The sequence below is a fragment of the Physeter macrocephalus genome, chromosome 8 (assembly GCF_002837175.3).
Source record: "Physeter macrocephalus isolate SW-GA chromosome 8, ASM283717v5, whole genome shotgun sequence".
NCBI lineage: Eukaryota > Metazoa > Chordata > Mammalia > Artiodactyla > Physeteridae > Physeter > Physeter macrocephalus.
The window spans coordinates 59,359,953-59,384,269 of NC_041221.1; the positions used below are offsets into that span (position 1 = coordinate 59,359,953).

The window sequence follows — 24,317 nt, forward strand, 5'->3', positions numbered from 1 at the left end:
ATGCCGCAGAGCGGCTGGGCCCGTGAGCCATGGCCGCTGAGCCTGCGCGTCCAGAGCCTGTGCTCCGCAACGGGAGAGGCCGCAGCGGTGAGAGGCCCGCGTACCGCAAAAAAAAAAAAAAAAAAAAAAGTTTTACTTTTTAAAAAGGTACGTTTCAAATGAAAAGGAAAACAGGCTGTTTGTACACCTGGGTTCAAACAAGGAGAAAAACTTAGAAAAATAAAATCCCACATCAGAACAAACATACTAAATGTCCACTGAAGGCACCATTACAAGAGAACTGTGGCACTAGGCATGGGATTTACTTCTATGACTTTTTCTGCAAACAGTACAAGGGTGTGAGCCCCTAAGCCGAATGACTCATCTGTCATTCTCTCAGGCCCATTCTAACATTCTTCTCTGAACAGGCTTCACTTTGGCCTAGCTAACTGACTTGCCCAGTGGGTATTGCATTAGGGGGAAGGGGGTACTGCTTGATGAGAGATTCTAACCTCTGGATCCCTCCCAATCCTAACATCCAACTTTCTGGTGAAGGAAAAAGCTCCAAAATAGAAAGTTCACAACTAGAAATAAAAGACAAGGTGGAAACGGCAGAACAAAAGCAATAACCTGCAGCACTTCACTGAGGTGCTTCCCAGAAGCAAAAGCTTCACACTATGATAGTACAGGATTCATGAAGCCCCAGTGCAGGACAGCAAAGGAACAAAGGATGAAAACAAACGCAGCTGACGCGTTACTGGGCAATCCACAGAAGTCCAGTCAACAGGGGAAGAGACTTGCAGACACAAAGAGGCAGGTAGGAAAGGGCCTAATCCAGGGATTTATACTGAGCTGGATTTGCAGTGGTAACTTAAGTTTTTAAGAGGGGAAGCAAAGGGAATTAAGACAAGGGTGAGCCAAGGAGAGAGAATGGATGGGGGAGAATCCCCAGTTAGGTGTCCAGCCTTCGCTCGCGTATAAAGGATTACACCTCCTATGCCTACCTCCCCCACAAATCTGAACACTGTCCTGAAATATTTAAGAGAACAGTCATGTTTATAAAAGGAACACATGAGCCTAGCTGGTGGCATCCCTGCTCTAAGATACAGGAAAACGCAACAGGCCTTGGATTTCCAGGAGACACAAGTTGGGAAATAAAAACGAGTTAACAGGAAAGACAAAGATACAGCATATACTTCACTAACCTTTACACTCCTCCCTCGCCCCATTTTCATCTATTAAAAGGAGGAGGATAGACAAATACCACAGGAGGATGTGATACGGAGAGGGAGTTAACCTCAAGGCCCCAAAAGGAAACTGCAGTGAGGTCTATCTATTCCTCCCTGTCTTGAACCTGACCAGTGAGTCAAATCAAAAGCTCAGAGCAAATCGGTTACAACCACTGACTGCAGAGCCCAGTTTCAGAAAGCAGAAACTAGTTTGAAGAGAATTGCCTTACGACTCGACCAATATCCTCCAAGGAACGCTCTCACTGAAACCAGGCCTCACCACTGGCCTTTGTGAAAAGGAAGGTTTCAGGGGTAGTTTTTGCCTCCAAAATGAGCAAATGCCACTCTTCCAGGTAGGGCTTCTGGTCAGGAAAACCCCATGTAAATCTTACGGCTCAATGCAGGATAAAGTGTCCAATCTCTCTTCGCAAAGTAAAACCTGCTGAAAATGGGTTGAAAATAAGCTACTATGCCTGATATTTTTAAAGAAATAAAAGCTGCTTAGCTGGGATATTACTAGAGATTCATAAAGGCAATGTTCTTATTCTTCCGGGCAAGAAGGTCAGGAGTCAATTTGCTCAAAATAACTAAATATTCAAGCCCAGAAAGAAGCGTTGTAGGAAGAAGCTCCACCATGCAGGCAGCAAATGCTTCACTGCCAAGTGCAGAGAGGCCTCCCCCAAAACACAGAGAAGCTAACACTTGTGGGTCACGTTATGAAGAGCCTCACGATATGGGTCACAAAGACGACGTTGTCAGAATAAACAGTGAGGACTTCCCAGTGCACAGGACCACGCTGGAAAAAAGAAGCTGTACACATTTTTCCTTTTGTGTAAAAAATTACACTTTTTTAAAAAATAAGGAAACTCAATGTCTACGACACTACGTAAACATTCTTCCATTATTTTATTATCACTGAAGAGTAGGATATCACCTTTCTATTGTTGTCTAAAACTTCTGAAGAAAAAAAACATTTAGCTTCCATTAAAGGATCTAGTTGTACAACCTCATTTTTAAAATTTGATTGTTGAACAAGGTATTTTTTTGAAGCTGGTTTATTTTTATTTTGCCTTTCCGAGACTGACCTTGTCTAACACTTAACTATAAAAAGCTATTGCCTCATAAGGTCTCTTAATACAGGCATACCTTGGAGATATTGTGGATTTGGCTTCAGACCACTGCAGGAGAGTGAATATCCCAATAAAGAGAGTCACATGAATTTTCTGGTTTCCCAGTGCATATACAAGTTATGTTTACGCTATACTGTACAGTCCATTAAGTGTGCAATAGCTTTTTGTCTAAAAAAGAGTACATACCTTAACTTAAAAATAAATAATTGCTAAAAAATGCTAACAATCATCTGAGCCTTCAGCTAGTTGTAATATTTTTGCAACAGTAATATCAAAGATCACTGATCACAGATAACCATAACAGATATAACAATAATAATGAAAAAGTCTGAAATATTTTGAGAATTACCAAAATGTAACACAGAGACATGAAGTGAGCAAATGCTATTGGAAAAATGGCACCCATAGACTTGCTTGGTGCAGGGTTGCCACAAATCTTCAATTTACAAAGAACATACTATCTGTGAAGTGTGATAAAGTGAAGCACAATAAAATAAGGTATGCCTGTACTTTATTCTTAAAATAAGATGGTTTCCAGCTTCCCTGGTGGTGTAGTGGTTAAGAATCCACCTGCCAATGCAGGGGACACGGGTTCAAGCCCTGGTCCGGGAAGATCCCACATGCCGCGGAGCAACTAAGCCCGTGCGCCACAACTACTGAAGCCCACATGCCTAGAGCCCGTGCTCCACAACAAGAGAAGCCACCGCGATGAGAAGCCCGTGCACTGCAAAGAAGAGTAGCCCCCGCTCGCCGCAACTAGAGAAAGCCCACGCACAGCAAAGAAGACCCAATGCAGCCAAAAATAAGTAAATAAAATAAATTTTAAAAATCATATAAAAAATAAGAGGGATTTTCAACCACAGTCAAGGGATTATTTTCACATTTTTAAAGGGCTATTTGAAAAAAAAGAATATGCGACTGAGATTGCACTTGGCTTACAAAGCCTAAATATTATCTGACCTGTGACTGAAAAAGTCTGCCAGCCCCTGAATTAGACTAGCAACAGCATGCTCAACACAAAGAAATATACCTTGGTCTACCTACTTTGAAACATTGCTTCTAATACCAAGCCAGGCACATTGTATTGTTCCACCTTCATCTGATGAGAGACCTGGCCAGGAGAGCACTGCAAGGCAGGCCTCAGTTTATTCTTCTCTAGACTTTAATTTTACCATCTTTAGGATTCACAGAGTTCCTAAATTTAAATATCAAATCCTACCTTAAAATTAGGCAGGATTCATGTAGTTTATGGGCCATTTGCCCAGTGCTCACATTAATTCAGTTTGAGAAACATCTTCATGAAATATCAACAGTGCTAGGTAGTGTATGGTCAATGCCAGATGAGGGACTGTACAAATATGCTGAGGAAAGTAGGTGGTGTCAGAGGGTCTGAGTAAGACAGAGATGGGGGCAAGCACTATCTAAACAGAGATGGGGGCAAGGCCCAGATACAAGGCATTCTGCGGCAGGGAGGGAAGCCAAGCTGAAGCACTGACACTGAGAGGTACTTGGGTTCCTGTTGTAGTGTTTTATATAGAAATTTCATAACAGGCAGTGATATAAACACTCTGGGGTTACAGTCTCAATATGACAGTGCTGGGAAAAGTACTTTAGTGTATTCCTTACTGTACTGAAAAAAGGACAGTCTCATCCCATTCCTCTTTTCCTGAACAATCAAGTAAATTTGGAATCTTTGGCATGTGGCCAAACTCCAGGGGAGTCACTAAGCACATCAACTGGCTACGTGCAACCCTACCCTGCACCGCCACCAACCTAGGTGGTTTTCACAGGTTTAACTCCAGGCACTGTAAAGTGTGCAGGGCTCGGCTCCCTGCCTGAGGAGAACAGTGGTCGGGTATTTTCTTTAAGAGATATTTTTAACCAGAAGTTAATTTCTGGGTGTCAGGAATTGACAGGGAAGTTCTGGCTATCAAAGATTGTCCGGGCTTCCCTGGTGGCGCAGTGGTTGAGAATCTGCCTGCTAATGCAGGGGACACGGGTTCGAGCCCTGGTCTGGGAGGATCCCACATGCCGCGGAGCAGCTAGGCCCGTGAGCCACAACTACTGAGCCTGCGCGACTGGAGCCTGTGCTCCGCAACAAGAGAGCCTGCGATAGTGAGAGGCCCGCGCACCGCTATGAAGAGTGGCCCCCGCTTGCCACAACTAGAGAAAGCCCTCGCACAGAAACGAAGACCCAACACAGCAAAAATAAATAAATTATTTAATAAACTCCTACCCCCAATTGTCCTCAGGATTTAAATGACTACATCTCCACCCGAATCTGGGACTGATGCATGATGCCAAGATGCCTAGGGGAGCGAGGTGAGTCATTGCCTAAGGAATTTGGGGCGGGGCGTAGTGGTTAAGTGTGGTATATAAATGTGAACGCTGGAAGGCAAGGAGACATCTGTGTGCTCAGGGGCTGAAATAAAAGCTGGAGCCTACATCCACATTAACTAAATACTTCCACTGCTCAGAGTCAGTGAGACGCAGTGCACGGCTGCTCTGGTCTGCTTGCTTCTCCAGAAATTTCTTGGTCTATGACAAACCTATTTGAGCTTTTTCTTTTGCATTATACCTTTACATCTAAATAGCTGATACTGACCCAACCACCGAACTACAGAGTTGAGGTAATTTGCCCTCTGCTTATAGCCCTAATTTGCCTCCTCGTTTGCTCCTGGGTGTCCACAGAGTGGGCTGCCCACAGAGTGGGCTGCCCATCGAGGCCCTCTATAATTTCATCCTCTATACGTTAATTTCATATTTCACAAAAGAACTCAGTAAAAGTTTCTATTTGAGCGAATATACAGATATTTTAAGAAAGGTCAAAGGAGCAAAGAAGAAGAGCAAAAATAAATATAAGGCATGGAGTATGATACAGCTGAGAATATTCTTTGAAATTAAAAACAGTGGGTGGCGGGCTTCCCTGGTGGCACAGTGGTTAAGAATCCGCCTGCCATTGCAGGGGACACAGGTTCAATCCCTGGTCCAGGAAGATCCCACATGCCGCGGAGCAACTAAGCCCGTGTGCCACAACTACTGAGCCTGCGCTCTAGAGCCTGCGAGCCACAACTACTGATCCTGCATGCCGCAACTACTGAGCCTGCATGCCGCAACTACTGAAGCCCGCGTGCCTAGAGCCCATGCTCCACAACAAGAGAAGCCACCGCAGTGAGAAGCCCGTGCACCGCAACGAAGAGTAGCCCCTGTTCGCCACAAACAGAGAAAAGCCCATGCGCGGCAACGAAGACCCAAATCAGCCAAAAATAATAATAAAATAAATGTATAATAAAATAAATAAATTTATTTTTTAAAAAACAGTGGAAGTTATATGTCACCATTTTATTTTCAGAGATCTGCATCACCTGACCTTCTTCGAAATAACTGGACTAGGGTCCAGCTCACTCAAGTAGTCAACAAAGCAAGGGAGCCTGATTAACAAGAGATTCCCAGAGAGCTTGTAGACCTTAGCAGCCTCCTCCCAAGGCCCCTATTTCCTCATCTGTGAAAGGGTGGCAATCATCCCTCCTCTCCTACTTCACAGGAGCTTTCAGAAGGAGTCAAAACTTAAGAGTAGTGTAAATGCAAATCATCCTCAATATCAACCAAACCTCAGATTCTTAGTTCTCTCTCATAAAGAGGGACTTAAAGATACTGACACACAGGTGAGTGAATAACCACAAAAGTAGCCCTGGTGATGTCTGGCTCTGGGGCATACAAACATCCAAAAGCCATTCAGTATAGTCACAAACTTTGCTTTGGGAAAAGTTCTCAGGATATAGTAATAGCTCTAGCCATTGCCAGCCTTCCCCTTCTCCCCCAGTCCCCATGTCCTGTTTAAAGAGAAAAAAATATGGTGGCTCCCTTTAGAAAACATGGTAATTTTTCCTAGAAAGATAAATGAACAGAGATTGCTAGAACAGTATTTACTGTTACTACCGTCAAATAAGTCACATTTCCCATAGCACATTTCCAGAAACATTTCGGTGAATATTTTAAAAAGGAAGCTCTAAATTCTGCTGAATTGGTACATTGTTGCTTCCTCGCAAAATTAACATAAGATGAAAGCCTTGCAATTTTCAGAAATGTTGAAGAAGCCAAAAATTAGCTATACTGAAAAGGTTTTGAAGTTTGGGTTTGAATTTTATATAACACATCTGCAATTTTTACGTTTTATAAATTTTACGTTCTTTCATTTTTTGGAATTTTTTTTTTTCAAATAAAAGGAAGACTTGGTAAAACTGATGTTAAATTCTCTCTAAATGAAACCAAATAACTCCCAGCAGGCTACTCTTAACAATACACATCGTGAATCTTTAATCCATGTCATGAATTTAATATCATATAGCACTCAATGTGATCAGAGGGGGAAGGGGAATGGGAAACAGCAAATTTACACAGCACAACTATATAAAAAATCCACTTACGAAGAAAATCAAGACAAAAATTACAGCTGATCTGTTAAGGTAGAGATCTACTCCTCTCCCTCTTTTCCCACCAAATTTTGATAATTTTATACATACAGACAGACACACAGACACAGAAGACATTATAAAAAAATAAAAGTCAATTAAACTGACTTTTTTTTTTTTCTCAGTACGCGGGCCTCTCACCGCTGTGGCCTCTCCTGTTGCGGAGCACAGGCTCGGGACGCGCAGGCTCAGCAGCCACGGCTCACGGGCCCAGCCGCTCCGCGGCACGTGGGATCTTCCCAGACCGGGGCACAAACCCGTGTCCCCTGCATCGGCAGGCGGACTCTCAACCACTGCGCCACCAGGGAAGCCCTAAATTGACTTTTAAAGACCCCTTGTGTGTGCCCTAAAGCCTGGTCTTCCACTAATTACTCTCACTACACATTCATCTCTAGTTTGATATGCAAAATACGGGTGCCAGTCTTCTCTAACTCTTCACTGTTGACTTTGTATAATGCAAGCGCAATTAGAATCGCCATCGGCAGACTGTATAGATGACAAGCTCCTGAAGCAGCAACTGGCTCTCCCTGAAGTTAGAACCTTTCTAGTCCCATGGAAAGCAGTCTGGGAAATGTTTCACAAAGTGGAAGGAAAATAAAACCTGCTCAAATAGGAGAAACAACAGCTGCCTTCACGTGCAATAATCCCAACTCCTCACCCCAGCAGCCCTCAGGGAAGGCCAGGCTGCTCAGCACCATGCCATGCAGACGACGCCGGGGCTCCTGTCAGGGTGAGCTTGTGAGGGGCAGCAGTCACCTTCCTTGGCCTGTATTTCAGAGCAGTGACCTGCTGGGATTACGCAGAAGCTGTTTGTATGTTCCAGAAAACCTCTTCAGAAAATATGTCCCGAAGTAAGGGGACACGTCACCTAATTCTTAGCACCAGGCTTGCAGACTTGATGGTTATCTGTTTAGGCCTCTACCATTGTCAGAAAAGTGACAAGTGTCCTCGACCACTTGTCTGCTTCAGGAGTATAGACTCCCTATTATCCTGAAGGTTCCCAATTTGCAGCTTGCTATACAAGGCACCTATCTGCTTCCCCTAAATGAAGGACAAAAGCTGTTTCAAACAATTGTAACTGGCTTTGGCAGGAGCACAGGCACCCATTTCTCCTCTGAACTTACTGCAGCCAGCAATGGCTTACAGCTGACTGAGAAGTGAAGCTGATGAGAATGTCGGAGGGGGTCTCACAGGAGAGGACACCAAAGCTGAACACATAAAGTGCAGGCAGCACGTAAGCCACCATCAACAGACACAAAGTACTTACTGCCACGAACATCATGCAGTACATGGAGAATGAAGAGTGGCCCGAGTAAAAGGACAATCTAGAAGAGAAAGAAAAGAAACATTAATTTTCTCTCCTAGAAACCAAGAATATTTTTTATTTCATAAATCTCCTTACCTCCCCAGTGTACACAGCTCCCTCCCCTTACCTTCAGAAATCAGAAGGGTGGGGCAGGGGGCAGTTAAAGAGTCCTAGGAGGGTCTGAGGTCCAATTTCTACTCAGCATCATTTTATTGATACTTTTAGGATGGGTAATGAGTCACCGAGAACAAACCTGCCAAGCATTTCTGAAGTAATACATGACAAGCCATAACTGGCATAAATGGCCTGACTTTATTACATAAAAACTTCTGTGACCATGATTTAAGTTTTATTTTCCACTTGAAGGGTTTGTCCCTGAACAGCAGTAATGAATACCTCCTTTGGAACACTCACAAGTTGACTACTTTTTAAGAAATAAATTCAAAAATTTTAAAGTGTTATTTTAGCATCTTGCCTTAGATTTCCCACCAGATTAAGTGCTTTTGTTTGACATTTATTTTCACACTGTGCACGGATAGTCCTGTACCTGATGAGCCAGCTCTTTCAATATTATAGTCTATAAACATCTAGGTATCATCTTTCTACCTAAAAATGACAGCATGCTTACAAAACTTAATTCTATTGCACTTAAGAACAAAACCAAGAGGAACCAGGTTCTTAAGTATCTTACTTATTACACCCTACTTGGTTCAAAAGGAATTTGGTTCCTCTGATTCAGAGAGGAGAAAAGACTCCTAAAACACGTATCAGAAAGTCATGTGTGTACTTTTGGCAACTGAGAGTAAGTAGGAGAGTGGAGATTTCCTACGCAGATACTGATGATGATTCCACCAAGAATTATGATAGTCTTTTTTATAATCAGATACATTCCTAAGAAAGAGAATATTCCAACTTCCTGTGCCGAACAGGATTTACGTAATGAAACTTGATAATTATCCTGGGTTTAATCTATGTAAAACAAGAAAAATAAATCACTTTTAGCCTTCCCAACTACTTGGCTATCGAAAGATCAATACAAATCCTTGTTTTAAATCAGATAATTTGAGCAGAGTTCTGTATTACTTTATGGCTAGTTTCAATAAGTTATATTGAAGAGCCTAAAGTTAATAAAAGCCAATTTCAAGGATTGTCAAGTCCCATCAAGCCAACATGACCATGATCACAGAAATGTCCTCAAAGCCAAGCAAGTTAAAAGTTTCACTGAAACTCCATGTTCAGAGTATTCACTGTAGATTGTGCCACAAAAATCATAAAAACCAAACTCATGTAATGGCTTCGAACACTTCTGATTCATTCACAGGGTGATTTCATTAGTTGAAAACAAAATGGTTTTAGTTGTTTATTCTGAATATGTAAACAGATATTTTATGCAGTTTAAGATCAGCCAAAGAAGTCTGGCTCTGACTTCGACAGACAGGGAATAAAAACATAAAAGGAGAGCTTAGAGACTCAGTCTCTAAGTCTTCACCCACAGTAAGTTACCAAACACATCATGGTAACACTGGCTTTTATTTCCATTCAAAAGAAAACAATAAAACACCGAAAACATGAATTCAAATTATTTTCATATTCCATACAAATCTCTTTATTGAAGTCTCTAGGAGATACAGCTTTTAAGGGCATTTTATTATGTCCATAATTCACAAATGAGCAAACGATTGTATGGATACTTTAATAAAATCCAAAGAGTAGTCAAAATGCAGATTGTTTTCATCACAGTGACCTCAACTGAAAAGTTTAAGATTTTGGCCCTGGTCTAAGAACTCTGCTCTGTCCTTAAGATTTTAACCAATCCTAGACTACCATCTCACTTCACTATAGCCACTCTGATGAAAGTAGATACATACAGTAACAATATAAGCTAGCTTTCCATCAAAGCTTATGAAAGACTATTCAAAAAGAAAATTTACAGAGACAAAAATATATTCTGAAATGCAGCTGTTTGCACTAACTCCGGGGCATGCATGGTCTAGTAAACAATGAGCAAGTAGACTGGTCTTGACTATGTAACTTGCTGTGAATGGGATTCTATTCCAAATAGCAAACTTAAGATGACTTTTTTTCTTAACATTTGTCAGCCAGGGCATTCCTTTCTCCTGGGAGAACTCATTAAACCTGGTCTGAACCCCAAAATCATAGCCTTAAGAGTGTTCACAGCCATCCGCCCACCGCCCCACCCCCCGGGTCTGAGTTCCTACTTCTCAATTCACCATAACATCAACATCAGCATTCAGCCTTACAAACTGCAAAGACAACCAAATCCAGCTTTTATCAGTCATCAGAAGCAATCAACTCACACAAAGTGTTTCTTAATTTTTTAATGGAATTTACTAAGTATTCTGGGGCTCACGGGGAGGTTAAATCACAAATAACCTCCTAGTCACCTCACTGCTCTTCCCCTACCACCTGACTTTTCTTCCTTTCCTCTTCCCAACTCACAAAACAGTAAAAAACACAAAACGGTTACACCTTTAGTTATTCTTTTAATTGAAAATGTCTTTATTTTGCATTAATTCTTGAATGATGATATCTTGAATTCTAGGTTGATGATTTTTTTCTCATCACTTTGAGGATATCATCATACTATCTTCTGGCTTCTACATTTGCTGTTAAAATGTGAGCCATATGTCTGCCATGCCTTTCTGAGTTATATGTCTTTTCTCTGTAATTGCTTCCTCTACCCCCAAAGTCTTCAATATTCTGCAGTTTTGTTATCATGTCTCTAAGTATGAATTTCCTTTTATTTATCTGATTTAGTATTCACTGGCTTCCTATGTCTGAGAATTTGTATACTTCACCAGTTTTGGATAGACAGGTCTCAGTAATTTTATCTTTGAATTATGTATCCTCCCTCCTATTATCATTCTTCTGAGATTCTGATTCAACATGTTAGACATTTCATTCTATCCCTCCACATCTCTTAACCTTTCTTTTCTATTTTTAATCTTGGTCTCCTCAGGTCTATCTTCCCTCCCTTTCACTGTGTCTAATCTGTTTAATCAATCTGTTCTTTTAATTTAAATTACTATGTATGTATCATTTATAGAAGATCTCTTTGGATCTTTTGCAAATCTGTCTAGTGAATTTTGATTCTCTTGATCCTACATCATATTCTCAGTCTCTTCTTGATTTACTTCTATACAGCAAATATGTTGATTTTATGTTCTATAGGGTAATTCTAATATCTGCAATCTTTGAACGTTTATGTAGTTTGTTTTATCTGCTGACTCTCACTTAGAATAGATTATATGTTCATTTATATTAGAGTATGAGCTCATATTCTTGGGACTCTGCCTGCAGGGAAGCTTAAGAGTCCTTGCTTTAAAGAGAATTCTTCCAGAAATATGTGTTCTCTTCTGCTGGATTCACTATCAATCCACTTCAAACTTCTCCTTTTTTTTTTTTTCTTTAAGCCACACAGACAGTATGAAGTCTGGCCTCAGAAGAGTACAAGTATGATATTATGATTAAGAATTCTTTTTGATGGTTCCTCCTGGGAGGATGTTGCCCTTTGAGAGTCCTTATATTATCCACGGGCCTTCCATTTGTCTTTTTACACTGGTCTGGCCTCAGCCTTTATCTCCTGTGCCCCATGTTCAGAGACTATCAAAACTCAGGCTCTAGGCTACCAAGAATTGGCAGGTACTTTCAGGGCACACATCAAATCTACAGCATTAACTGACCCCAGCCTCATAAAAATTCCTTTACTCTCCCACCAGCTCAGCTACTTATTTAAAAGATTTATATGTATTTTAAGATTTATGTATATTATAATATATAATACAAACGTGCATATGTATATGTTTGCTATATCATCTAGCATGTTTAGTTGAACTGTATCAGTAAGCATTTCTAATCCTCCATATTGCCAGAAATAGAAGCAATCTTTTTTTTTTAACATCTTTATTGGAGTATAATTGCTTTACAATGGTGTGTTAGTTTCTGCTTTATAACAAAGTGAATCAGCTGTACATATACATATATCCCCATATCTCTTCCCTCTTGCGTCTCCCTCCCACCCTCCCTATCCCACCCCTCTAGGTGGTCACAGAGCACCGAGCTGATCTCCCTATGCTATGCGGCTGCTTCCCACTAGCTATCTGTTTTACATTTGGTAGTGTATATAAGTCAATGCCACTCTCTCACTTCGTCCCAGCTTACCCTTCCCCCTCCCCGTGTCCTCAAGTCCATTCTCTACGTCTGCGTCTTTAGAAGCAATCTTTTTTTAAACAAGACTTAGAACTAATAAAAATGTTATCTAAAATAAACTGCTTTACTAGGAGACACAATAGTTTGGCAAAAACAGTTTGTTTTTAAAGTGGCCAGCACTCACAAATGTTTCCAGTTATTACTATTCCACCAGTTCACTGGGTAGGCCAAAGTGGCTCTGTTGCTAATTAGGAGAACTTCCTTTTTTCTCCTAAAATTCATCCTAAAATTGCTTCCTAAAGCATTCTAAAGCAGAAAGGTTGTCAAAAGACTGTTAATGGTTACAAGCTATTGAGTACCTTCTATGTTCAGGTACTTAATACGCAGAATTTCCACTCTTTACAAAAACCCCCATAAATAGGAACTGTCAATCCTATTTTACACATAGAGAAAACGGAACCTCCCAGAGGTTCAGCAACTAGCTCAAAAAGTCACGTCACTTTGAGGTTTAAATCTGAACCTTCCCAACTCTTTCCCACCATACCATGATTCCATTCCTGTGAATGGCAGGCAAGCCCAGCATCAACGTTAATCCTGCCACCTCCAGGAAGGGAGCACCCATCAGAAAGAACAGGAGTCACTGCTTATACATAGCAACATGTGTGAAGTAAATATATGAAGAAGAACTTAGACGATCTGTGACAAAATAAATGTCATCTATGTGCAAATAATCATCTTAAGAGAATACTAATTTGTTCTTTGTATGCTATAAAGACCAAATAAAAGGAAGTCAAATTACAAAATGAGGCATTTTCTCCAAATGTTATTTCCTGATTATAAAGTTTACATAACAGCAAATTAACTTGAAGGACATGTTAAATTTCCCTTCTGTGATAACCTTTAAACATGGACTGATCCTGTAAAAAAGTTAAAATATGTCCCACACAACTGTATATAGGAGGAATGACCCTTAATGAACAATTTCCCCATACTCATCCTACTTTATTTCAAAAGGATTTGTAAAACCAATAACTGTTACTAAATGCTTAAGCAATGAGATATCAAGTTATTATCTTAAAAAAACTCACATCTAAGATACTTGGGGACTCAAGTAGGCTATAAAATGGGACAAATTAGTACTTTCATACTCAATTGATACAAGCACACACTTCTAAGAGGGTGGTCTGGCAACATCTATCTAAATGTAACTATATGTAATTCCACTTCAAGGCATCCTAGAGAAACACAGCACCAGCACAAAGATGTTTGTTGCAACACTGCTGGCAACTCAAGGACCCAAGAGATGATTCTATCACTGTTTTTCTGAACACTACAAATCACCTAAAAGGAATTAAGTAACTCTATGTGAACTGACAAAAAATTATCTCCAGGATATATTTTAAAATGTCATTTATGTAAACCACATAAAACTATATTTCACATTTAATGTAAAAATACATAGAAAACAACAGAAAGGATACACAAACTGTTAACAGTGGCTCTGGGGAAAACTATCAAATGGGGATTAAAAAAAAAACTTTCACATTTTACAGTAATGATATTAGAAACACAACCTGTTATTATAGGGATAATATATATATATGAAAATATTTTAAATGGTAATCAAAGTGTCTTCAATATGCTTGCTATAAATTTCCTACAAACCTCTTCCTCACTACGCATGCACACACACACACACACACACACACACACACCCAAACTCCTCTTCCTGAGCAATAGCTTCCCTGAGAGCTTCTCTGCCAAGCGTGCTACTATTTGGAGTACAAAAGCAGCTCCCCAGGACTTCCCTGGTGGCGCAGTGGTTAAGAATCCACCTGCCAATGCAGGGGGCACGGGTTCGAGCCCTGGCCCGGGAAGACCCCACATGCCTCGGAGCAACTAAGCCCATGCGCCACAACTACTTAGCCTGTGCTCTAGAGCCTGAGAGCCACAACTACTGAGCCCACGTGCCGCAACTACTGAAGCCTGCGTGCCTAGAGCCCGTGCTCTGCAACAAGAGAAGCCACAACAATGAGAAGCCCACACACCGCAACGAGGAATAGCCCCCACTCACCGCAACTAGAGAAAGCCCACGCAAAGCAATGAAGACCCAACGCAGCCAAAAATCAATCAATAAATAAAATTTTAAAAAATAAATAAACTTTGTCCTTATTTAAAAAACAAAAACAAAAGCAGCTCCCTACCTGTAAGTTCATGCCCAGAACCCAGCAGTGACTCAGGCCCTAGAAGCCTGTTTTCACATCTTTCAATGAAATGTTTGGACATTTATGTGTATTTTTAAATATCAGAAGTTGTGTTTCCAATAAAAAAAAACATGCACATAATTTAAAACCACTGAAATTCAGTATATTAACTCTGGTTATTACAAGTAACAGAGCCAATACACATGTTAGTTTAATACTGAGTGTTTGAAGAAGGAAGATTTTTTAAAGAGATTAGACTGTCTAGAAATACAAGAACTGCAGAGTATCTCTGTTCTAAAGGATACAGAGACAAAGACAAAGGTAATAAATGGTGGAGGAACATAAGGTGATCCCAACCAATTTAATTTAAATAAAATACAACAAAAAATAATGTAAATTCATCTTATATCCTTGAACCACCCAGAGACTGAAAACTTATTTCATCAGCAGCAAAAACCCTGTCATACATTCCTTGAATTATTTTTACCATGATTTTATTATATTTCTATATAAAGCTATGCCACATTATATGGGGTCAATTTTAACCAAGCCACTTTATACATAAAAGTAATATGCCTATCTGAAATAAGTCACATTACTATTCAATTTTACTCATTAATATTAAAGCATCAAACACCACTGCATAGCCACTAACATCAGTTAATCATATACCAAACAAACAAATATCCGCAGATATTAGATCATGAACCTTAAGGGAGAGAAGCCAGCAGGACCACGGAAAATGAAAAAAAGTAGGAGACAATTGGTACATGCATAGGGTATTTTTAACTCTTGATTTAATGAACCATTTGATGACTAAAAACAAATGATCATGTGTCTTGTGTCTAGGGAAGAATCTTGCAAAAAGCAGGAATCTGGAAAGTAGGAAGTTGCTGAGAACCTTCAGATAAAGGAAAATAGAACTGTGTGTGTCTTGAAAATCAGGTTACGGGAAGAAATGGTCCCAAACTCTCATCAGGGAAACTGTGTGACTCTAACAACAGATGAGGAGAGAGTAGGTATGACAAAGGGTAAAACATGCATAGGTGCACTCACTAGGGGAAGACAGGTCACAAGTTTCCTTTGGCATGGGGGAAAATTCATGATCTGGTGCAAAAAGACTCCAAATCACCTAAGTCACCTTATCTAAGCCAGTTAAAAAGGAAACAAGCGGCAAGCGGTAGATTAAACAAAGGACACAGTGTGAAGTATTCCAATGCGGCAACTAGTAATACCTTGCCTACCAACCTCCTTTTGAAACACGTTGAACAAGGAGACTACTTGCTAAAAGGGAAAAGATTTCAGAGTAAGACAGAAGGAAGAGACAGTTCTAAATCACTTTCAAAGTTGTTTATCTTTTTTAAGAGGCAGGATTGCTAGCTAGAGGCAAGATCGAGAGATTTTTAGTTTAAGCCCTCCCCCAAAAAGACAACACCAAGGCCAAGAAAGCCTATTAGCACCTAGCTAGTACGCTCCACTTCCAACTCTAACACGGAACATGAAATCACCACCAACCCTTGGGCACCAGGGTCAAGAAGGATGAGGCTCAAGACATCAGAGCCTGCGCGTCTGGAGCCTGTGCTCTGCAACAAGAGAGGCCACGATAGTAAGAGGCCCGCGCACCACGATGAAGAATGGCCCCCACTCGCCGCAACTAGAGAAAGCCCTCGCACAGAAACGAAGACCCAACGTAGCCAAAAATAAATAAATTAATTAATTAAAACTGTCTTTAGAACTGCACCAATGCAGAACTTTAGATCTGAGCTGAAGCAGACACTGCCAGTGGCAAGAGAAGAGACAAAGGCCCACACAGATGTAAAATTATTAGAGCCCAACAGGAAGCTGGCCAGACAGGTCACTCTTGGTTCCTTTCAAATTAGACCAGATTATATCAGTAGAGCTCATGCTACAGGACTAGCAGAGTGCCACTTAGAGAAACTTTTCTACACGATGGAGAAAAGCAGAAAAGTCACATTTCCTTTAGTATCTCAACTCCTTCTGCCGTTAAAAAAAAAATTATTTCGATTCCTACAATTTTAAAATTACCCATTTTAGTACATATTTAGATTAGAATTAAGTGGAGGAAAGCTAAATATTTTTTACAAGTATAAAAACAGAGTTACTCTCCTGTTTCAAACCCTTCATGAGCACAAACTGCTGAATAACAGACCCTTCATTAAGTCCCACCAATCTCTCATCTGCTACCAAACTACTTAAATTTCCCAACACACACCATGTTTCACACTCTCTGCGCTTATTCGTCCCTCTGCCTGGCCTGGGCTTCCCACTCTTCTTTAATAATTATTATATAAGAGCCACTGTTTCCTCCAAGAAACCTTTCTTGAACAGCTAGGTTGAAGTTACTGCCCTTTCTTTCTCCACAAAGGAGAGATCATCAGCACTCAATGAACACATCTGTCTTAGCACCAACCTTCTTACAGTAAAATCATCTATAACTGTACTCTCTTCCTCCAATATATCAGATGGGTAAGGGTGAACAAGACTTTTAAAATAGGAATTTCTGTATTTTTTTTATTACATAAGATATGTTCATTATAAAAATTCAGAAGGTACAGCTAAACAAAAGAAAAATTGCTGGTAAACTCCCATCCTCCCTGGCTGAGATCATATCTTAATTCATCTTGTATCCCTAACACCCAACACCATTATCACGCACAGGGTAGGTGCTCAATTTATTTTTTTAAGCTAAAGTAGAACCTAATCTCTTGAATAATCATTTTTATTTAATTATCCCAGAAAATATTAAATCCTTACACTTTTCATATTTTAAACATTACATACAAATCCACCTTTTCTGCCCATCCCCCCACCATCCACAAGAAGTACACCTCAGCAATCTTGTGTTTTGTTAGTTGTACTGAACAAAATGCATAAAATAAAACTAAGGAAAATATGTTATCTTTGCATGATAATTTCATCATGTAATTAAATGCTATGCTTAGCTTAGTCTATGCCAATAAATTGTAGCAAGCCACATACGATAAATTATCTGATATTAACAGCATTGCCCTCTGCTGTGTTTCCCCTTACAGTGGTTAGGAATTCTGACTTTATCATCAAAGCTCAGGGGAATTAGGAGTTTCAATGTCAAAATGTTACGAGCTTAAACATACAGTACCTAATGCATGTTTCCCAACACATCTGGCAAACATTTTAATAATGTGTGTAAAATGTCCAGAAACCTTTTTTACTTTACGATCAAAAGCAATCAGATTAGTGGAGCAATGATGAAGTGACAGATATATTCTGTTGTAAATAAAAAACAATTTAAGTTTTTTAAAAGCATTCTCAAAGCAAATGTAAGTGGCCAAAACCCAAAGCAAAACAACAAGGGTTGACAAATAAGGAAAAAGGTTTTACGTATTGTCTGAATGCTACTTTCCATTGCCTATATGAAGAATTTTCTCAATTTTTAAGATTCATTTCTATCCTTCAATAAAACAAAATCTTGAAAACTGCCCAACTTCTTCATAAATTTCCAAACATTACCTGAGAAGCAAAACATTGTAGCTGCAATAGATTACATAAGAAAAAATAAAAGAAAAAGTTAGCCAAGTACATACATGTTAAGCTCATTTATTATATAAATGAATAGTAATGTTATTAGATAATGTTATCTAGTGTCTTCCCAAACCTCACTCTCCCAAAAGAATAGCATTAAAAATCCCACAGCAACACAAGCTTTTTCTGTCTGCTTACTCAATAGAGAACAGCATCACAAGAAAGTCAAGATCCAGGCACCTAGAAGTCATTACGTTACTGACCAGTAACCTGTTAGGAAATCAGCTGGCCCAGGTGAGGCTAGTGCCATTTTGGTACAGCAAAGTCACAAGACAGAGCAGGGCTTGCTCCTCAAACTAATGTACGGAGATCTTGTTCAAAATGGAGAGTTTATGGGTAGGGCCAATGCTGGGATGCAAGACTCTGCATGTCTATCAAGCTCCCAGGTGATACCCAGCCTGCTGATCAGAGCAGAGAACCACACTTTCAATGGCAAAGGGAGAGAAATGAGAAGAAAAGTAATTTTGACCTCAAGTAGTAATACACTCAGGATTATTAGGTCAACAGTTTGGGTACTTTTTTTGGGGGGGGTACTTTCTGAAGACAGTCACATCCAAGGGAATGATGATGCTTTTCCTGTTTTCCATCTTCTCTTTTTATCACAAAACCTACTTAAAACAGGAAAATACTGTGTTTTATTTAAAAATCACTCTAATGCAGATTTCAATTCTTTGAATATGTAGCTAATAAAACGCATACGTTAGGCTTGTTTTGTTGTTCACAAATTCAACTTACTTCCTACCTCTCAATAAAAATATTTATTTGCTATTAGACGAAAATAGCTAAGGGTATCGTTCACATTTATTTTGAATGAAAACTTACACTTTACCACTTGATCCATGGGGTTTGTCATTATATTTTAATCTGGAAAAAGTACTCACTAATATATCTATGAAACTTTTTTTTTAATATTTCAAAGGTGGCAATGTGGAATTCAAAAGTTCTAAGGAGAAGGTACAAAGCATCAATATGAAATAATCAGCTGATGACATGTTAATATGATTTAGTAGCCTTTTAACATTTAATATAAAGCACTGGTTGATTTATTAAAACCCAAGGATAGGTGTCATCTTAATATATCCACTGCAAGACCTACATTCTAATTCAAAAACTGAGAAGAAAATCCAAAGGGTAATTCAAAAAGCTGATGGATTTGTTCATAATTAATTCTCTAAACAAGCATTTAAAAGGGGAGGAGGGGAAGAGAATGAAATGTCAGACATCTAAAACTTAAAGAGTATTGCTAGTCTGGTGTGTGCTGGGGAAAGGATGTTTGATTGTTTTTAAAATAAATTATGGTATACAAATATTTACCAATAAATAGTGGCAGGGAGTCACAGAAAGTGAAGAAAGGCTCTTTCATATCTTTGCAAACTTGCACCTCAGCCAAAACAGAGTCATACGTAGACTCAACTCATTCCGCCTCTCAGGAAAAAGAATGAGGCACCAAGTTAAATCTAAGGGGGGAAAAAATCCTTTGCTTTTATTTCCACATTAAAACAGATAAAATTGTATGGAATGCATGAATGCAACACAGGCCTAAATCAGAAGTTTGCATAAAAATTAGGTATCATGTTGTACAACTACATTTCATTTTCTAATCAAAGAGGAAATGTTTCCTTAGCTTTAAATGCCCCAGACTGCCTTTATAATTTAACAAACAAAACCCCAAAAATCAAACAGGTTATACTGAAACTAAGTCTAATAAAACACTGCTTGTATACTCTTAAGTCTCCAGCCTTTAATCATGTTGCTCCCTGGACCTGAGATATATACCATCCCAATTCTACACATTCAAACCTTACTCATCCTCCAAAATGCCTCCTCTACTAGAAGTAGTATTACCACCCTTTGATTTCATGTAGTATTTTATCTTCACTCCTTTAAGGCATGTATCACTTTCTATCACCCACACAATCTCCAAACATGTCTTAGCTCCTACGTAGTGGGCACCACAAGAGCAACAGGCACACCTTGGTAGCTCTTACACTAACTAGGACTTACGAGTAATAGGTATTAGTTGAATTCCAGTAACTTCCTGTAATACACTGAAGCACTGGTTCTCAGATCAGCAGCCAAAGCACCATCTGGGAACACTTTTTTAGAAATGCAAAGTCTTGGGCTTCCCTAGTGGCGCAGTGGTTGAGAATCCGCCTGCCGATGCAGGGGACACGGGTTCGTGCCCCGGTCCGGGAAGATCCCACATGCCGCGGAGCGGCTAGGCCCATGAGCCATGGCCGCTGAGCCTGCGCGTCCGGAGCCTGCGTTCCGCAACGGGAGAGGTCACAACAGTGAGAGGCCCGCGTACCGCAAAAAAAAAAAAAAAAAAAAAAGAAATGCAAAGTCTTGAGCCCCACCCCAGACCCACTGAATCAGAAACTCTGAGGGTGAGGCCCAGCAATCTGTTATTTTAACAAACTGTCCACATGATTCCAATGTGGCTAAATATGAGAAACACAGGGGCAAAAAGAGTCCGGGTGGTATGGGGGTGAAGAAGCAGTCACAGCTACAACCTAAACTGTCAGGTACTGCTTGCTATTCAGAACAGAGGAGGTGGAAAGAGGTGCTGGCCTTGAAGTCACCTCCTATTAAATACACTAATACTAATGCTCTTAGAGTGAAGGATCTTTTAAAATCATCCTCTCTTTCATTCTATACATTGATATTTCCATACAGATATGACTAAAAAGAAGGCTGTTTAGTTTACTGATACATACCTGCCTGAGAAATACAGATCAGCCTGAACAAATGAATCTTTTTGAAGGCATAAAGGTTTATCCTTTATGATGTTTTACAATTAGGCTACACAGAAGAAGCCATTCTCTCAAAGTATAAAGCAGGTTTTACCAGGTACTTAGTAACACAGCCAGTCAGTCTAGTTACAATGGTTTTTCACTATTACAGAAGGCACACCCTCAAACTTCAGCTTTGTTTACCTGCATGTGGGCTGCATTACAAAAAGAAAAGAAGGGACTTCCCTGGGGGCGCAGTGGTTAAGAATCAGCCTGCCAATGCAGGGGACATGGGTTCGAGCCCTGGTCCAGGAAGATCCACATGCCTCAGAGCGACTAAGCCCGTGTGCCACAACTACTGAGCCTGCACTCTAGAGCCCATGAGCCACAACTACTGAGCCCGCAAGCCACAACTACTGAAGCCTGCGTGCCTAGAGCCCATGCTCCGCAACAAGAGAAGCCACTGCAGTGAGAAGCCCGCACAGCACAAAGAGTAGCCCCTGCTCACTGCAATTAGAGAAAGCCCGTGTGCAGCAACAAAGACCCAACGCAGCCATAAATAAATAAATAAATAAAGAGAGAAAAGGAAACTTATTTCTCCCACTCGACCAAACATATTGCAATTAATCATCTAAGCAATATAAGCTACCATAATCCAAACAGAAACAACTTTGTATTGAATATCTGATTCACAAAGCCAGAGACAGTCACGAGGAATTGATCAGGAACACTGAGTTTATTCTTAAATAAATATAATTTAAATAAAAGCCAGAAAAAAAGTAAATCTCTCAAAGAAGCCAACAGTTTGTATACTGTATTATCATAAACAGACCAGCTCACTGTACACAATCTTAAATTCACCCTACAGGGTGAATATCAGCTCTCACAGCCTGAGACGTCATGCAAGGTCATGTTCCCATATACAGGTGATATAAAGCTGTGGTTCTCAAAGTGTGGTCCCAAGATCAACACAGCAGCAGCATCTGGGAACTTGTTAGAAATACAAATTTTCATACCCTACCCCAAACCTTCTGAATCAAACACTTGGAGATGAAGCCCCAGAAATCTGTTTTAACAAACCTTCCAGGTGATTCTAATGAACCACTAATGTGTGAGAGCCACTGATTCTCTAAAGAGAATCTCGACCTCTGAAGGGAGCTACAGGTCTGAACTATCTGGGATCATCAGTAATTTTTTTTCAAAAACTGAGAGCAATGCTATTCTCATTGGCACAAGCAATGGCAGCTGGAAGTCCTACTGTTACAGTTATAAGCCCCTTTTATTTCATAATAAATTCAAAGGTACTGATTTTAAACAATGAATAGGACTCTCTGGATATTATAAATATTCCATTCTAGTACATTATGTTCTCACTTCTACGTTAGGACGCAATGGTCACCACAAATGAAGCCCAGTAAAAGTCCTGCAACATCAGTGATATCAGACAGCACAAAAGCGTACACATGTGCAAGAAGGGAGGAGGGAGAAAGAGAAAAAGAAATAAGAGAACACATGGGGAAAAAATCAAGACCAAAAACCAAAGTTGCAAGAGGGTACTCTCATCCTAAGATGAAACTCTGACTCATTTATAGTCAACAAAAATGACTCATTTTGGGTGCCTATGTTCTCTTCTCTCCGTCAAACATTATAATTTTATAATTAAAAATTTACAGGGGGCAGGCTGTGGAGATAAATAAAAGAGCAGATTACACCATACTCCTAATAAACTTATAGACAATTCTAGACTGAAAAGTTTTTGCATTCTTGGCATCCTGACTTTAAAATTCAAGAGAAAAGGAATAGGAAAATCTGTATCCAACCAAACTATGCTCCACAATAGAACAGCAACACAAAGCCACGGTTATGTACCAATGTTACACAGCTCTGAAACCAGCAACAACGAATTCATTCTGGAAACACTGATGGAAATCACATTTTTCTCGTAAGATACAGTCTTCTTAAAATTTCATTTCTATGTTTGATTTTCCTTTATCCTTGTTTCAGAACACCCAAACTTACTAACAGATGTTCTTCATTGAAAACTATAGATAATAATTATTTGCGGGACTTCCCTGGTGGTGCAGTGGTTAAGAATCCGCCTGCCAATGCAGGGGACATGGGTTCAAGCCCTGGTCTAGGAAGATCCCACATGCCGCGGAGCAACTAAGCCCATGTGCCACAACAACTAAGCCTGCGCTCTAGAGCCCGTGAGCCACAACTGCCAATGCAGGGGACACGGGTTTGAGCCCTGGTCTGGGAAGATCCCACATGCCGTGGAGCAACTAAGCCCATGTGCCACAACAACTAAGCCTGCGCTCTAGAGCCCGTGAGCCACAACTACTGAGGCCACGTGCCACAACTACTGAAGTCCACGCACCTAGAGCTCGTGCTCCACAACAAGAGAAGCCACCGCAATGAGAAGCCCGCGCGCTGCAACGAAGAGTAGCCCTCGCTTGCCGCAACTAGAGAAAGTGCGTGCGCAGCAACGAGGGCCCAACACAGCCAACAATAAATAAATAAATAAATAAATAAATAAAAAGAAAAAAGAGTGATGGGAAGTCTTTGAAGGGTTTAAAACTAATAAAATAAAATAATTATTTGCAATATACATAGCTTTGCAATTTGAGTTATCCAGATATTCATACTGCTTTGGAAAAGATTGTTTTCCTGACCCCTGACCCTTACATAGGACTTTAAGTGGAAAACTGCTTGTGGGTTGATGTAGAAATGTGAAATGATGGGTAAAAAACCCAAAAGTACTTAAGTCAAAAGCACAATGAGAGTAATAGTACACATTGGCCAATTTGGGTACACTAGGAAGAGACAGAGAGGATGACACATATGGACTGAAAAATGTAATTCTTTTAATACCATTTTAACTAAATTATATTACTTCAAATTTTGTCCAAATGGCTTGTATAGAAAGTAGGCAGAGAGGGAACTTTCCTCAACATAATAAAGGCCATATATGACAAACCCAGAGCCAATATCGTCCTCAATGGTGAAAAACTGAAACCATTTCCACTGAGATCAGTAACGACAAGGTTGCCCACTCTCACCACTCTTATTCAACATAGTTATGGAAGTTCTAGCCACAGCAATCAGAGAATAAAAAGAAATAAAAGGAATCCAAATAGGAAAAGAAGAAGTAAAGCTGTCACTGTTTGCAGATAACATACTATACATAGAGAATACTAAAGATGCTACCAGAAAACTATTAGAGCTAATCAATAAATTTGGTAAAGTAGCAGGATACAAAATTAATGCACAGAAATCTCTGGCATTCTTATACACTAATGATGAAAAATCTGAGAGTGAAATTAAGAAAACACTCCCATTTACCACTGCAACAAAAAGAATAAAATATCTAGGAATAAACCTACCTAAGGAGACAAAAGACCTGTATGCAGAAAACTATAAGACACTGATGAAAGAAATTAAAGATGATACAAATAGGTGGAGAAATATACCATGTTCTTGGATTGGAAGAATCAACAGTGTGAAAATGACTCT

The 24,317-nt window shown here is 39.9% G+C and overlaps 1 protein-coding gene across 4 annotated transcripts in view; it reads right to left on the reverse strand.

Annotated features, from left to right (window-relative positions):
- The window catches only part of PLPP1 (phospholipid phosphatase 1), a 119,216-nt gene that overhangs the window by 6,834 nt on the left and 88,065 nt on the right, over positions 1 to 24,317 (reverse strand). For all 4 annotated transcript variants that reach the window (XR_008618057.1, XM_024130420.2, XM_055086559.1 and 1 more), the window contains one exon: positions 8,078 to 8,135. Coding sequence is in view for 3 of the 4 variants with exons in the window: in XM_024130420.2 (XP_023986188.1) it covers positions 8,078 to 8,135 (58 nt within the window). In the remaining variant the exon portion in view is untranslated. The remainder of the gene's footprint in view (positions 1 to 8,077; positions 8,136 to 24,317) is intronic.